Below are 12111 nucleotides of genomic sequence, written 5' to 3' on the forward strand. Positions count from 1 at the left end.
GAGCCAATTCCAATGTCTTCTCCAGAAGGAGTTCTAAACTTTGCTAAAGAATGCTCAAAAATAAAAATGGAATTGTGGATTAGCTTATGGTCTTTAAAAATGGAAGAAATGAAGCCCTTAATGATAAAAGAAGGAACTCAGGATTTGCGAGTCCGAATCCAGTCCAGGTTCCGCACTTGTGTGATCTTAGATACATTTCTCAAATTTATTAGCCTTGATTTCCTCATGTGTAAAAGTGAGATTAGAAATCAAGTGAGGTGGTAAATCCTGTAATCCTGGCATTCTAGGAGGCTGTGACAGGGGAACTGCAAGTGTAAGCCCAGCCTGGGCAACTAGGTGACTTAGCAAGACCTTGTCTAAAAAAGAGATATATATTTTTTAAAAGGATTGGAGATATAGCTCTCCCTGGATTCACTCTCCAATAGTACCAAAATAAGTTAAACAGGGATTCCAATGCCTACCTGTCTTGAATAAATGTTTTAAACCAACAGATGTACATATCATATCAATAGATAGAATGTCTGGGATAGTTCTTAGTGAAACAGAAAGTACTCAGTGTTGTGCAGGAGTCTTTAGGAAACATCTGCTCTTTATAATCCCTTTGGAGATTGGTTTTAACCACACAAAGGCAGGGCCGGGTCATTTCTTTAGAAGAGGACCCTGAGCAGCTCTCTTGGCTCTTCAGGAGCCTCAGAGCACCAGTGAGCCTGGCCTTGGGGCGGATGGCTTGCAGTGACCCAGAAATGGCAGGCACTTAGGAGACTGCTGTGGGCTCTCCTAACTGGGCAGGAACCCAGTGATCGGAAAAGCACAGAGGCAGGGCGTAGTCTTCCTACAGCCTGGTGTGTGCGTGCGCGCGTCCGTGCATGCGTGCGTGTTAATGCTCGCTTCCATTTTGGGTTTCTTGTATAAATACAATGAGAAATGTTCCTTTGGGCATTCATTAAGTGACAGAGTGGAACTTCACATTAGTCTTGTGTGTAAGGACCTAGAAGGTGTGGTTGGCATCAATAATTCAGCTTATTATTTAATGAAATAAAGAGATTTTCATTTAAAGAGCTCAGAAAGGCATGAAAAATTATCCTCAGAAACCGACACCAACTTGGAGCAGTTATGACCAGCACTGGCCCCATTAATTTTTTTTTTTTTTTTTTTTCTGAACACAACACATTCAGCGGGAGCCAAATGGAAACTGAAACTCTGAAAAAGTCGCGCATCTGTTGAGTAACTGCTGATTTCTGATGAGGTGGAGGGCGGCTCCTCTGGGTTCCCAGCCGTTTCTCCCTTCATGCCTGGGCTGACAGCGACCCTGGGTCATGCCGGGCCGCTCCGTGAGGTTCACAGCGGGAGCACAAGTGTGCCTGGCCCCTGCCTTTGCCTGACGTGAACTCCATCTCTAGGGCCAAAGTGAACCCTGTTATTGTGGCTGGAAATGTTTTCTGAGGTAACATTTTGGAAAAATACTGCACGCATGAAGAGGACTCCAAAACCAACGCTACTCTGGCAAATACAAAGCGATTTACTTCTGAGCATAAGAAGGTGCGTTCAACCGGACAGGCGGGACCCTCCTAGAGGGCGTGAGGGCTCCCAGTCACGGCCAAGAGGGCGATCGGAATTGTGCTCCTAAACCAGTGCAGCCTAAGGAAGGCAAGGCAGATTAACAGACTCTTTCCTAGTCCGTGCCTCTATCTCTTACGCTGGAACTGAGATGGCGATGCCATAATCAATTAGTGAGGCATCTATGGATTTCTGTTGCAGCATTATCTTAACTGTGTTGTAGGTGTTCCTACGCTTTGCTATGCTGCTGCTAACTCGATGGCACGGCCTCTCGCAGTCATGTGCTCGTGCCTTTGCCTGCTGTAACTCAGCACCCAGTGGACCCTCAGTCCCAGTGTGTCAATGAAGGAGGGAACAAAGCCAGTCACACTAAGCGGCGTTGCACATCAGGCCCCTCAGCCATGTAATAAAGTACTACATAAAGAGAATCTGATCATAAACATCCTTGAGTCATGTTATTTCATTAAGCATCGTCCCACTCTTTTAAATTTTACTCTTATTCCCACGTCATTCTTGGGTCTCTCCCACTGTCTTTTCTGAGTGCTATCCCAAAATTCCTTGCTCTACCTACTGCTCCTAGACTTACTCGACCCTATCAAGTGTGTCTACAGCCTGCAGTTTTCCCACATTGTATTCTGCTTTGTCCACGAGCTAATCTCTCCTCTCTCCTTCATCTTGTGCTGAGCCCCCTCTTGCTTGTAAAGATGCTGGACATCATGGTAAATACTTAAAGTGGGAGAAAATAAAACAGATAAGCTAATCACAGAGGGCCAGGGTCAATGGCATGTGAATGACATCGGGACCTCCAGTAAGCCGGTCCCCTTGGGCCGGAGCAAGCAGACCCCTCGGCCAGCTCACTCCTCCTCATTCTTCAAGTCTCTGCTTAGCATCAGACCCTCAGAGAGCTGTCACAGACTCCCCCATCCCCCATCCAAGTCACATCCCCCATGGCCAGTGCTCTCACACCCATCCCCTGGACGACAGCCATATACTTCATCACGCTTACTTACTGCACAGCTCCCTGCACTGAACCATGACAACATCTCTCTTTCTTGCTTCCTGTCTTCCTTCCTTCCTTTTTTCCTTTCTTTCTCTTTCTTTCTCTCTCTCTTTCTCTCCCCCCTCTCTCTTTCTTTTTGATACTAGGGATTGAACCCAGGGCCTTTGCATTAAGCTACATCCCTAGTCTTTAAATGTTTTTTTTATTTTGAGGCAGGGTCTAAGTCACTTAGTTGTCCAGGCTGGGGTCAAACTTATAATCCTCCCACCTCAGCCTCCCAGAGTGCTGGGATTATGACCATGCACCACTACATCAGGCTGGACCACAAGACCTCTGAGGCAAGGACTGTTTCTATTTTGTTCTAGCAGGGCCCTTAGCATGTAATAAGTCTGCATAAATACTTGTTAGATAAATACTGATATGGAAAATCAAATGCTACATAGCCACTAAGAAAACCATGCAATTTTGATGTTCTAAGAATTTTGAAGAGAAGAAATGTGAAGAGAGTGACAAAGAGCAGCTTGTAAAGGTTGTGCAGACCGAAGACAGAAAAAGGGTTTAGGGCAGAACACTTCTCTTGAGAGATTACAATTCATGCAAAGTTGGCTTCAACTGATGAATGCAATTTTGTACAAACAGATGGACATAATGGGAATCAAAACAGCGGTACTATCAGAGGCAGGATGATACTGTTCTTTCAAATAAAGCATTTTGAATACAGTTCATTATGTTTTCATATCATTGTTCTGTAAATGTTCTATTAAGTAAAAAGCTCTGTTAAGGATAAGTAGTGTTATTTGAGAACGAAAGTGCTCAGAACTGCTGACTCTCATCAAAAACACAGAAATGATCGAATGCCATGCAGGCCCTGCTCTCTGGGCACTGTGTCATTGGATTCGTTGGGTCAGAACCTAGCTAGCCATGGGCCTCTTGTTTGGACAGACTCCCAGAGGTTGCTTGCAGTCTGCTGTCTCAGCCAGCATGCCCATTAGAAAGCAGTTAGCGTTGGACAATATCACTCTCAAAAGGGTTCATTATGCAGTTTTAAATGTTTTGGTTTTTTTCTCAAATCTTTTAGCCTCAACATCCATTAACAAGTCCTGTCTCATCTATAGACTCTGTACTCACCACTCCAGTTTTGATCATATTTTTTTTTTTTAAAAGAATTTAGAAATCCCAGCCATCTTTAACATTCAACTCACAGGCCTTCTACTCACAGAGCTGAAAGGAACTTGAAAAATCATCTCGTTCAATCCACTCATTTGAGAGGTGAAGATTTTTTTTTTTCCTGGAAGATTTATGTAGCTACACTCAGATCATTTTCTCTGTCCTCAGAGTCAAATTCAAAATTTAGAAACAGAGCACATTCGGGGTTGGACTGGAGTCAATATGGAGCAGAGGTAGGGAGGGAAGCCAAGGCTCAGAGAGAGGGAATCACCCCAGGGTCAACATTTTTGATTAGGAGAAGTCACTGGGAGCTGAATACATTTGGTCACCTCCAAAGAATATTCCCATAGCTGATCTACTACGGTAGCCTGGAAAACCAGCTAGCAGGAGGCCTTTTACGTATACTTAGCATCATTGAACTGTTTACTGAAAATGATTAAAATTTTAAGTTTTATGCTATGTATATATTACCAAAATAAAAAAGAAACAAAACAAAACAGAAATGTGAGCCTGCTGCAAAATATGCCTGACAAAGGGTCTGCAGCCATGTCCCACTCTGCCCGCATTACCTGCTCTAAGTAATGCAGGGACAAGTTGATGTACTTGGCCTCCGTCAGAAGTTGGCCCCTGACTCCACTCTTGGCAACTCGCTCGGAACCGGCCAGGTCGACCAGGTGGAGCTTGGAGTGTCGGACGGTTGCAGATCCCGGCTCCTTGCTTGATAAATGAACAGTGAAGATGCAGTGGGAACGGGTTGAAGCCTGGTTCATAGGCGTCTATAAAACAGAAGAGGCAAGACAAAAATCATGAGAAAAGTGAGAAGAAGTTTTGAAGAGCATCAGAAGATTTGAATTTATATTCCTAATGGTAACACATTCCCCATGAGGACAACATTGTCAAATGGAACAAAAACACTTGTGGCTGAGACCTTTAAAGTGAGCTCTTTTCCACGTGCTACCTCTTGGATGACTGACAGCAAGTGTAGATGGGGCAACCAAGGAAGTGACAAGAGTTCTAAGGCAGTAAAGATGGAGGCCTTTTATCAAGATGATCACTTTATTTTGCTCTCCAGCTACAATCCACACCTTGACCCTGGCCACCCATACCAGCAGCGCTTAATGGTAATTGCCTGGGATGGCGGGGAGAGTGTGAGCCATAAAGAACTCATTAATACAGCTGTGAGCAGAACCTGCCGAGGAGGATGCCTGCCATCACTCCTCTGCTCACCACTGAGCCCGAGAACAGAATAAACAAGAAAAAGATTTGGAAGGCAGAATGACGGGAAGAGACTAACATGGCTTTATGTGCAGGAAATACAGCATTCTACCTCAAAAATGCAAGAACTTCTAGAGACAAAGTGATAGAAGCCAAGAAGTTTATCAGGGTTACTGGGTGTGAGATTATTATGTGAAACTGATTAAGTTGTAATAACACCAATAATTAATTAGAAAAATATAATGTTATTCAAAATAGCAACAAAGACAGTGAGCTAACAAGGGTTATGTACATTAAAGAATGCAAACTACAGAGAAGTGATACAATAATATTAAAGTACACAAAAAGAAAACCTGAATAAATGACGTGCTATGCCATGGCATAGGCAGGAGAACTAGAACTTTATGTGTAAATGTCTATGGAGCTATCTATGTCGTGTAATTGAAATAAAAATGCTGCAGGTTTCATTTACAGAACAAGGTAAATTGATTCTTTTCTTTTCTTTTTTAAATTGATTCTAAAAATCACAGAAGAGAAAATCTTCACACAAAAGGAAAATTAATTTTGTGAAAGGAGGAAGGGAGGCTTGTTCTTCTACACGTTCAATTATACCACACAGCTGTGAGTATTACAGCAGGGTGGTACTGGGGCGGGGGCAGAGAGCTGGGCCTGTGGAGCACTGTGCTCACCGAGGAGGTCTGTGAGGACAGAGGGGACCTCACGCCACAGCGGAGCGAGGGCACACTGACTAACAAATGGTGCTGGGGCAAATGGTTCCTTCTCTTGAAAACAATACATTTAGATTGACTTTACACTGTACACATAAATAAATTCAAGAATGAATTAAAACGTCACATGAAGGGCTGGGGATGTAGCTCAGGGGTGCAGCACCAGCCGGGCAGGTGTGAGACCCTAAGTTTAATTTCCAGGACCAAAAAAGAAAAAAGAAAGAAAAAAAGACCAAAAAAAAAGCAAAGGTGGGTGTTTTAGTGCACACCTGTAATTCCAGCACTCAGGAGGCTGAGGCAGGAGGATTGCTGTGAGTTCGAGGCCAGCATGGCCTACACAGTAAGTTTAAAAACAGAGCAAAACAACAACAACAAAAAGTCACATGAAAAATAACACAACTTTAACACTAATACAAGAAAATATGGAAGCATATCAATCAACCCAAGGCAGTAATGGACATTTCAAGATAACACATAAAACAGAAAAATAAATTGACTGAAATATTTGACCAAATAACACCAAATGTCAAAACTTGCATGTGATAAAACACACCATAAAGTTAAAAAACCGGGCCAGGGATTTAGCTCAGTGGTTCCAGTGCCTGCCTTGCATGCACAAGGTCCTGAGTTTGATCCCCGGTACCAAAAAAAAAAACCAAAGTTAAAAAACCAAGGGAACGTATTTGCAATACACAGAGCTGACAAAATAATTAATATCTGAAGTAAAGAATGCCTACAAATCAATAAGAAAAAGACAACTCAGAAAAAAATAGGCAAAGAATAAGATTAGGGAACCCATAAAGAAGAAATCTGGAAACAGTTCATAAATAAGAAAAATGCTCAAAATTATAAATAATAACTACACAACTTAGAACCATAAGGATAAACTATTTTACACCCATGAGATAGCAAGCATTAAAAATATAAAGTCTAACAGAACAAGCGCTAGGGAGGAGGTAGGAGATGGGATTTATATATACCATTAATGGGACTACAAATGAAGAACATTTTTTGAGAGAACTGTGTTTTCCCCAAAATAAGACCTAGCTAGAAAATGACAAGCCCTGAAAACTAGAGGTCAATAATGCCAGCCCCCACTGGGTGTGATGGCGCATGCCTGTAATCCCAGCACTTGAGAGGCTGAGGCAGGAGAACTGTCTCAAATTCAAGGCCAGCCTAGGCTACATAGTGAGTTTGAGGCCAGCCTGAACTGCATAGCTAGAGGCTGTCTCAAAAAAAAAAAAAAAAAAAAGCCAACCCCAATCAGTCTATCCTTGTCTTATCTGCCTTACCCAATAGACACCAAGTAAGGGAATAGTGATGGCAGGTATGGCAAGAATAGGCTGATTGGGGCTGGCATTTCTGATCTCTAGTTTTCAGGGTTGATTATTTTCCAGTTAGGTCTTATTTTTGGGAGAAGAGAGAATTTGGTAATACACTGCAACGCTGCAACTGCCTGTAATCCACAATCCGGTAACACACAATTAGGTATATTTCCTAGAGAAATCTTGGGGAAGTATACCAGGAGACACCTGTATGAGGTCATTCACTGCAACATTACTTAGGAGAGCAAAATATTGGGACAAGTTATACAATGTGAATGGACATCTGTGGTAAAAGAGATTAGTAAACTGGGGAATTCAAACTTCAGAGACGTTAAAATGAAACAACTCTTGGAAAAATGAACATAGATTTTTTTTTTTTTAGAATAGAATGCTGAAGGAAAACAGCAAGGTAAAGAATGACACGAACACTATGATAGAGCTTATATAATGACACAAGTGATATTATCTGTTGTTCATGGAACTATAATGTAGATCATTAAAAATATAAAAGCACGGACCAGAAGGATACAGTAAATTAATGATAGTGGTTGCCTTCTTATGAATGGAATGAAAGGCCAACAGAGGGACTTCGGCTTTACCTGCAACATGCTATTTATTTTGTTTCAAAATTATTAGAAGGAAATTCTGGGTTGTGAAAACATTAAATGTTGGGCACACATTTGTACATTTTACGGTTTTCTGTTTTCCACAAGAAAGAGATTAATCTGACTCAAGACATGAGAGATGAGTTAGCAGGATCACCTGCTCAAATAACTAAAAAAATGAGGACTATTCCAAATGAATGTCCGTGTGAATAAATACGTTCAGATGTCCATCTTTGCAAAATGGGATTTAACCAAAGCATTTCAGTATGGATGCACAGGCGGGGTAACATTATATGGATGCTATTTCAACCAGAAATTCTTTGTGTAAATATACATTCTTGATACACACAATGGTTGATTTATAACCACTAGCAAAATACACAGATGTCAACATGCTGGCACAGTGTTGGTGATAATGATTAGCTAGCGAGGCAAATAGCCTGCAAATTTGACCCATTACTCGTTGCCACAATAACTATACCTAAATCTAGCCAGTGTGTGATTTTGCATGCTAAAGTGGATCAGCAAATAACTGCATGTAAAACCGCAAACTCAAATTTAGAACTTAAGTTGAGGTGTTTTGGAAGTAACTGTAAGTTATTTGTAGAACTTAAACATGGGTTTCATTTCACTGTTATATTCACACAACAATAAATCCCACAGTACTGTAACGAAAGTCAAATTAACAACCGATATACACGAATAACAGAGACGATTCTCAACAGCTGCTTTCGGCTTCGAAACTGATGTGCTGAAACCACAATCGAATGTGGACCATTAACAAATATTGCAAGCACATACCCATTTCAAAGGAATATGAGAGTTACAAAAAATTAAATTGCATTTCTGGAGTCTGTAATTAAAGTGCAGTAATATGGGAGACTGTGCCTATAGTTTTGTAATGTCTCATAAATATTTTCGGCATGAGGTAGTGGTTGGTGTCCTCTTAGATAAAAATTCTTAAGCCTCAGCAACACTCTTTATGGAGAGCTGCGTCAAGTGTGTGTGATTGGATGTGCTCGTGTCTGCTCTGTGTTTAGCTAAGGATGTCTTCATGTCTCACGGCCATGCCTGATCGCTTGTCCTTTTTAAAGGTAAAGCCATATTAAAATGTTTCTGAAACTGCCTGAGAACAGATGGCACCATTTAGGCAGATTCATTCAAATCTAAGCACATGTTTTAAACAAATGTGTTTCTGGCACGAGATTGTGCCTTTGGAAAAATTCTAGGGTTGATTAATCATGTGCACGCAGACAGCTTTTGCACTGCCGATGGGTTTGTGGAGGGAGCTGGGTTAGGCGTTGCGGAGACAAGAAGGAAAAAGAGAAGGGGACCTCACCCTCAAGGAGACTGTAATCTAGTCGGGACCTAGAGCCCGAATGTGTGAAATAAGAGTGAACATGCAGAGAAAGGGAAAGAAGCAAAATGTTCAGGAATATGATCTCAGCACAATCGTTCTGGTCCTCCAGGTCAGGTGTGTTCAACCCACAGCCTGCAGGCCACCTGCCTTCTTTTTAAGAAAAAAGTTATAGTAGGGCCGGGGATTTAGCTCAGTGGTTCCTCCGCCTGCCACAGAAGCGCAAGCTCCTGAGTTCGATCCCTGGTACCAGTGGTACCTATAGTAAAAGTATTTTTAAAAGGAAGGTCAAGGTCATACCTGAGAACTTAACTGTTTCTCATCCCAGAAGCTCCCTGTCCCTGCTTATCCCTTGGTTTCTACAGCCAAATGCTCTCTGGCTACTCCTTACTCCATAACCACTCATTCCCCTTTTCCTTTATTGGACCCTCTTTAGCCTCTAAAAATAGATGTTCCCTGGGCTACAGCTATCATATTTTTTCCCCTTGGAGACATTTTTTGTACAGCTCCAATTCTCACTGGATAGACTCTGTAGTGCAGTGAAAAATCACACACCCCAAACTTAGGAATTTGGCATTGAGGACGTGGTTTCAAGTCCCGGTTCTGACACTTGCTAATATCGAAAACTTAAGCAAATTCGCATGTAGCTTTGATTTTCATGTCTGAAATGCCACAACAAGACCTGTTTTGCTGCAGTTATATTAAATACTAAAGAGTTACTGGGTATTGAAGGGCTCTGTGAACCGCAAACGATCATATTACTGTCCAATACCCTCCATGTCCATTCCAACGACTCCTGTATCCTTATTTCCTGACTCTGAACACCCGATTAGAATGTCCAAGAGCTTACCTGATAACTGTCACTAAAATGCCTTGCCACTATTTGACATAACATTCCCCAAAACTTCCTCTGTGTCCCACGGGTGGACGTCTAGGAGGAGGCGGGGCTGCAGTGGCCCTGACATGTTCTGTGAGGCCTGACCAAGGCTCGTGGTTTAGCACTTGACCCCGTACACAGTCACCCTGATGTTTGCTAGGGTTGTTTGAGAACATACTGCCTAAAATCTTCCCAACTAGATATCCTTTCACTGGAATTAATAATCTGAAACCTCTCATTTTCCTTTCTGACGTTTTTCTTTACAAAATACCTGACTTTTCAAAAAAGCAATGAAAATCACTTCCCCTAGTTTCAGGATCATAGGTCCTTTTTTTATCTAGCATACTGTCAAAGTACGGTAGTTTTGTAAAAGAGAAAAACAGACTAGGCACATCAATTTTATTTAACAGTTTAAAAAGCTTTAGTGCAATCTGGAACATATGAGAATGTTTTGTAACTATGATTCACCTTTATGATAAAAATGGCCTAGTATATTTTACTATATATTCCTCCTAAGAAGTCTGGAATCAATTTGATGGTTTTTTCCCCCCTACATCCTCAAAGATCTATTAGCTGATTTAATAACATTAGGAAAATGGAATGTCAGAATTAGCGATGGTGCTGCTGAAGCTTCGTCTTTGCATGTCAGGATTCAGAAGATTGCTTCCCTATAGCTCATTTCTCCAGGATTTGGCAAATCAAAGTCAAGTGGATTTATATAAAAAATCTATGTCTGCTAAATGGAAGTACCTATGCCAAACTGAGAAGGAATTTTACCTATGGAGAGTATCGTCAATGGGAACTAAGTTCAACTACTATCTCTGTTAATCATCCTGAAAGATCACCATAACATCCATTAGCCCAAAGTTCTGCTCTCCAGATAATGAAAATGATATAACCCAAATGATCCCTCCTACTTTGGTTTTACTTGATAGCCAGAAGAATAGCTAAACTTAAATTTAGCCCCTAATGGCAGTAAGTAACACATCACAGTTATCTCCCAGAACCATTTTTTCATCTTTCAGATTGAGTTTAATTTTTTGTTGTTGTTCTTTTAAAATTCAGTCTGGGTTAAAAATGTCTAAATCTGACCATGCACATAACTGGAGTATTATCAGGGCCAAAGGAGTTTGAGCTTCTCAAGAATTTATAGTAGTTTATTCAAACCTTTAGAGTACACCATTTGTATATAATACTCTGCACTTTGAGATTATGGAGGAACTGGAAATATCTTTACTGCTCTGTATGGGTACAGGTGGTGCTAACACACCATGCAGAATTCAGATGTGGATCTGTATAGCTTTATTCTTACAAAAGAAATTCTTTTGGGTTGGATTGTGACAGCTCCAGTGCAACCTTTGAGCATGGACATCCAGGTCAGAGACAGACAGAAATCTGAGGACAGCGTCACTCACAGAAGAGATGCCCAGGAGCCCAGGTATTTAGTGTTAGGAGTATTCCTTCACTCCGTCTTATTAGCCAATAGCATTCTCTGCACACTGGGAAGATTGTGTAGTTCTCTCTCTGGCCACGATGATCTCTTCTAGAGAACTGGGAAAACTCCAAATGGCTTCCCCAAACACAAAATCGAATTCATCACTGGTTTCTTTGGTGGCACATAAGACCCCTATATCCTCCCTCCCAGCTTGAAACCAGCATGAGAAATAGATACAAGTCAGGCCGGTAAAAATTAAAAATATCCATCAGCCTTCTTGTTAGAAGAACAGCTCCTGTGCTGGAAAGGACAGCCCAAATCGACTTCCTACCAGTCTTCCTGTGAATTTCTGATTTGTAAGATAAGCCACAACCAATGTGTCTGAATTAAGTGTTTCACTTTCTTGCAGAAACAGCTTTGCCGAGGCTAATGATAGGCCTCTTCGTCCTTGGATCCACTCCCTTCTTCCCCTGCTTTGCTGTGCAGAGATGCGCAGTTCTGAAGGCAGCATTTTCCGAGACCCGTTGCTTAGCATGGGCATCCCACTGTCTTGCTCACAGCATCACTCTGCTGCCCAGGCCTCCTGCAGGGCCCTGCTCACTTACCTCTAGTGGCCCCCCACTGTTGGTCATCTCTGGGTTGCACCCTATTCCCTGCTTGGCTTCTCAGATTCTCCTAAGGAACACAATTACCTGCACTGGATTTCCCATTTCAAATACTGTGTTCCTGGATGGATCCTGATATACTCAGCTACAATGTAATAAAAGCTCTCTGATACATGGGGCTGGTAGAAATAAAAAGGTTTTGTGTTATTTTTCAAAGTTATAGGCAAGATGTCACCCATC

General features: G+C 41.7%; 1 protein-coding gene across 7 annotated transcripts in view; it reads right to left on the reverse strand.

Moving 5' to 3' along the window:
* Window positions 1-12111, reverse strand: part of Kif6 (kinesin family member 6) — a 319165-nt gene that overhangs the window by 189759 nt on the left and 117295 nt on the right. For all 7 annotated transcript variants that reach the window (XM_087184484.1, XM_087184482.1, XM_087184483.1 and 4 more), the window contains one exon: window positions 4294-4500. In XM_087184484.1, coding sequence (XP_087040610.1) covers window positions 4294-4500 — 207 coding nt within the window. The remainder of the gene's footprint in view (window positions 1-4293; window positions 4501-12111) is intronic.

The sequence above is a fragment of the Heterocephalus glaber genome, unplaced genomic scaffold (genome assembly GCF_053883595.1).
Source record: "Heterocephalus glaber isolate CG9 unplaced genomic scaffold, H.glaber_assembly_v1.0 deba00001497, whole genome shotgun sequence".
Taxonomy (NCBI): domain Eukaryota; kingdom Metazoa; phylum Chordata; class Mammalia; order Rodentia; family Bathyergidae; genus Heterocephalus; species Heterocephalus glaber.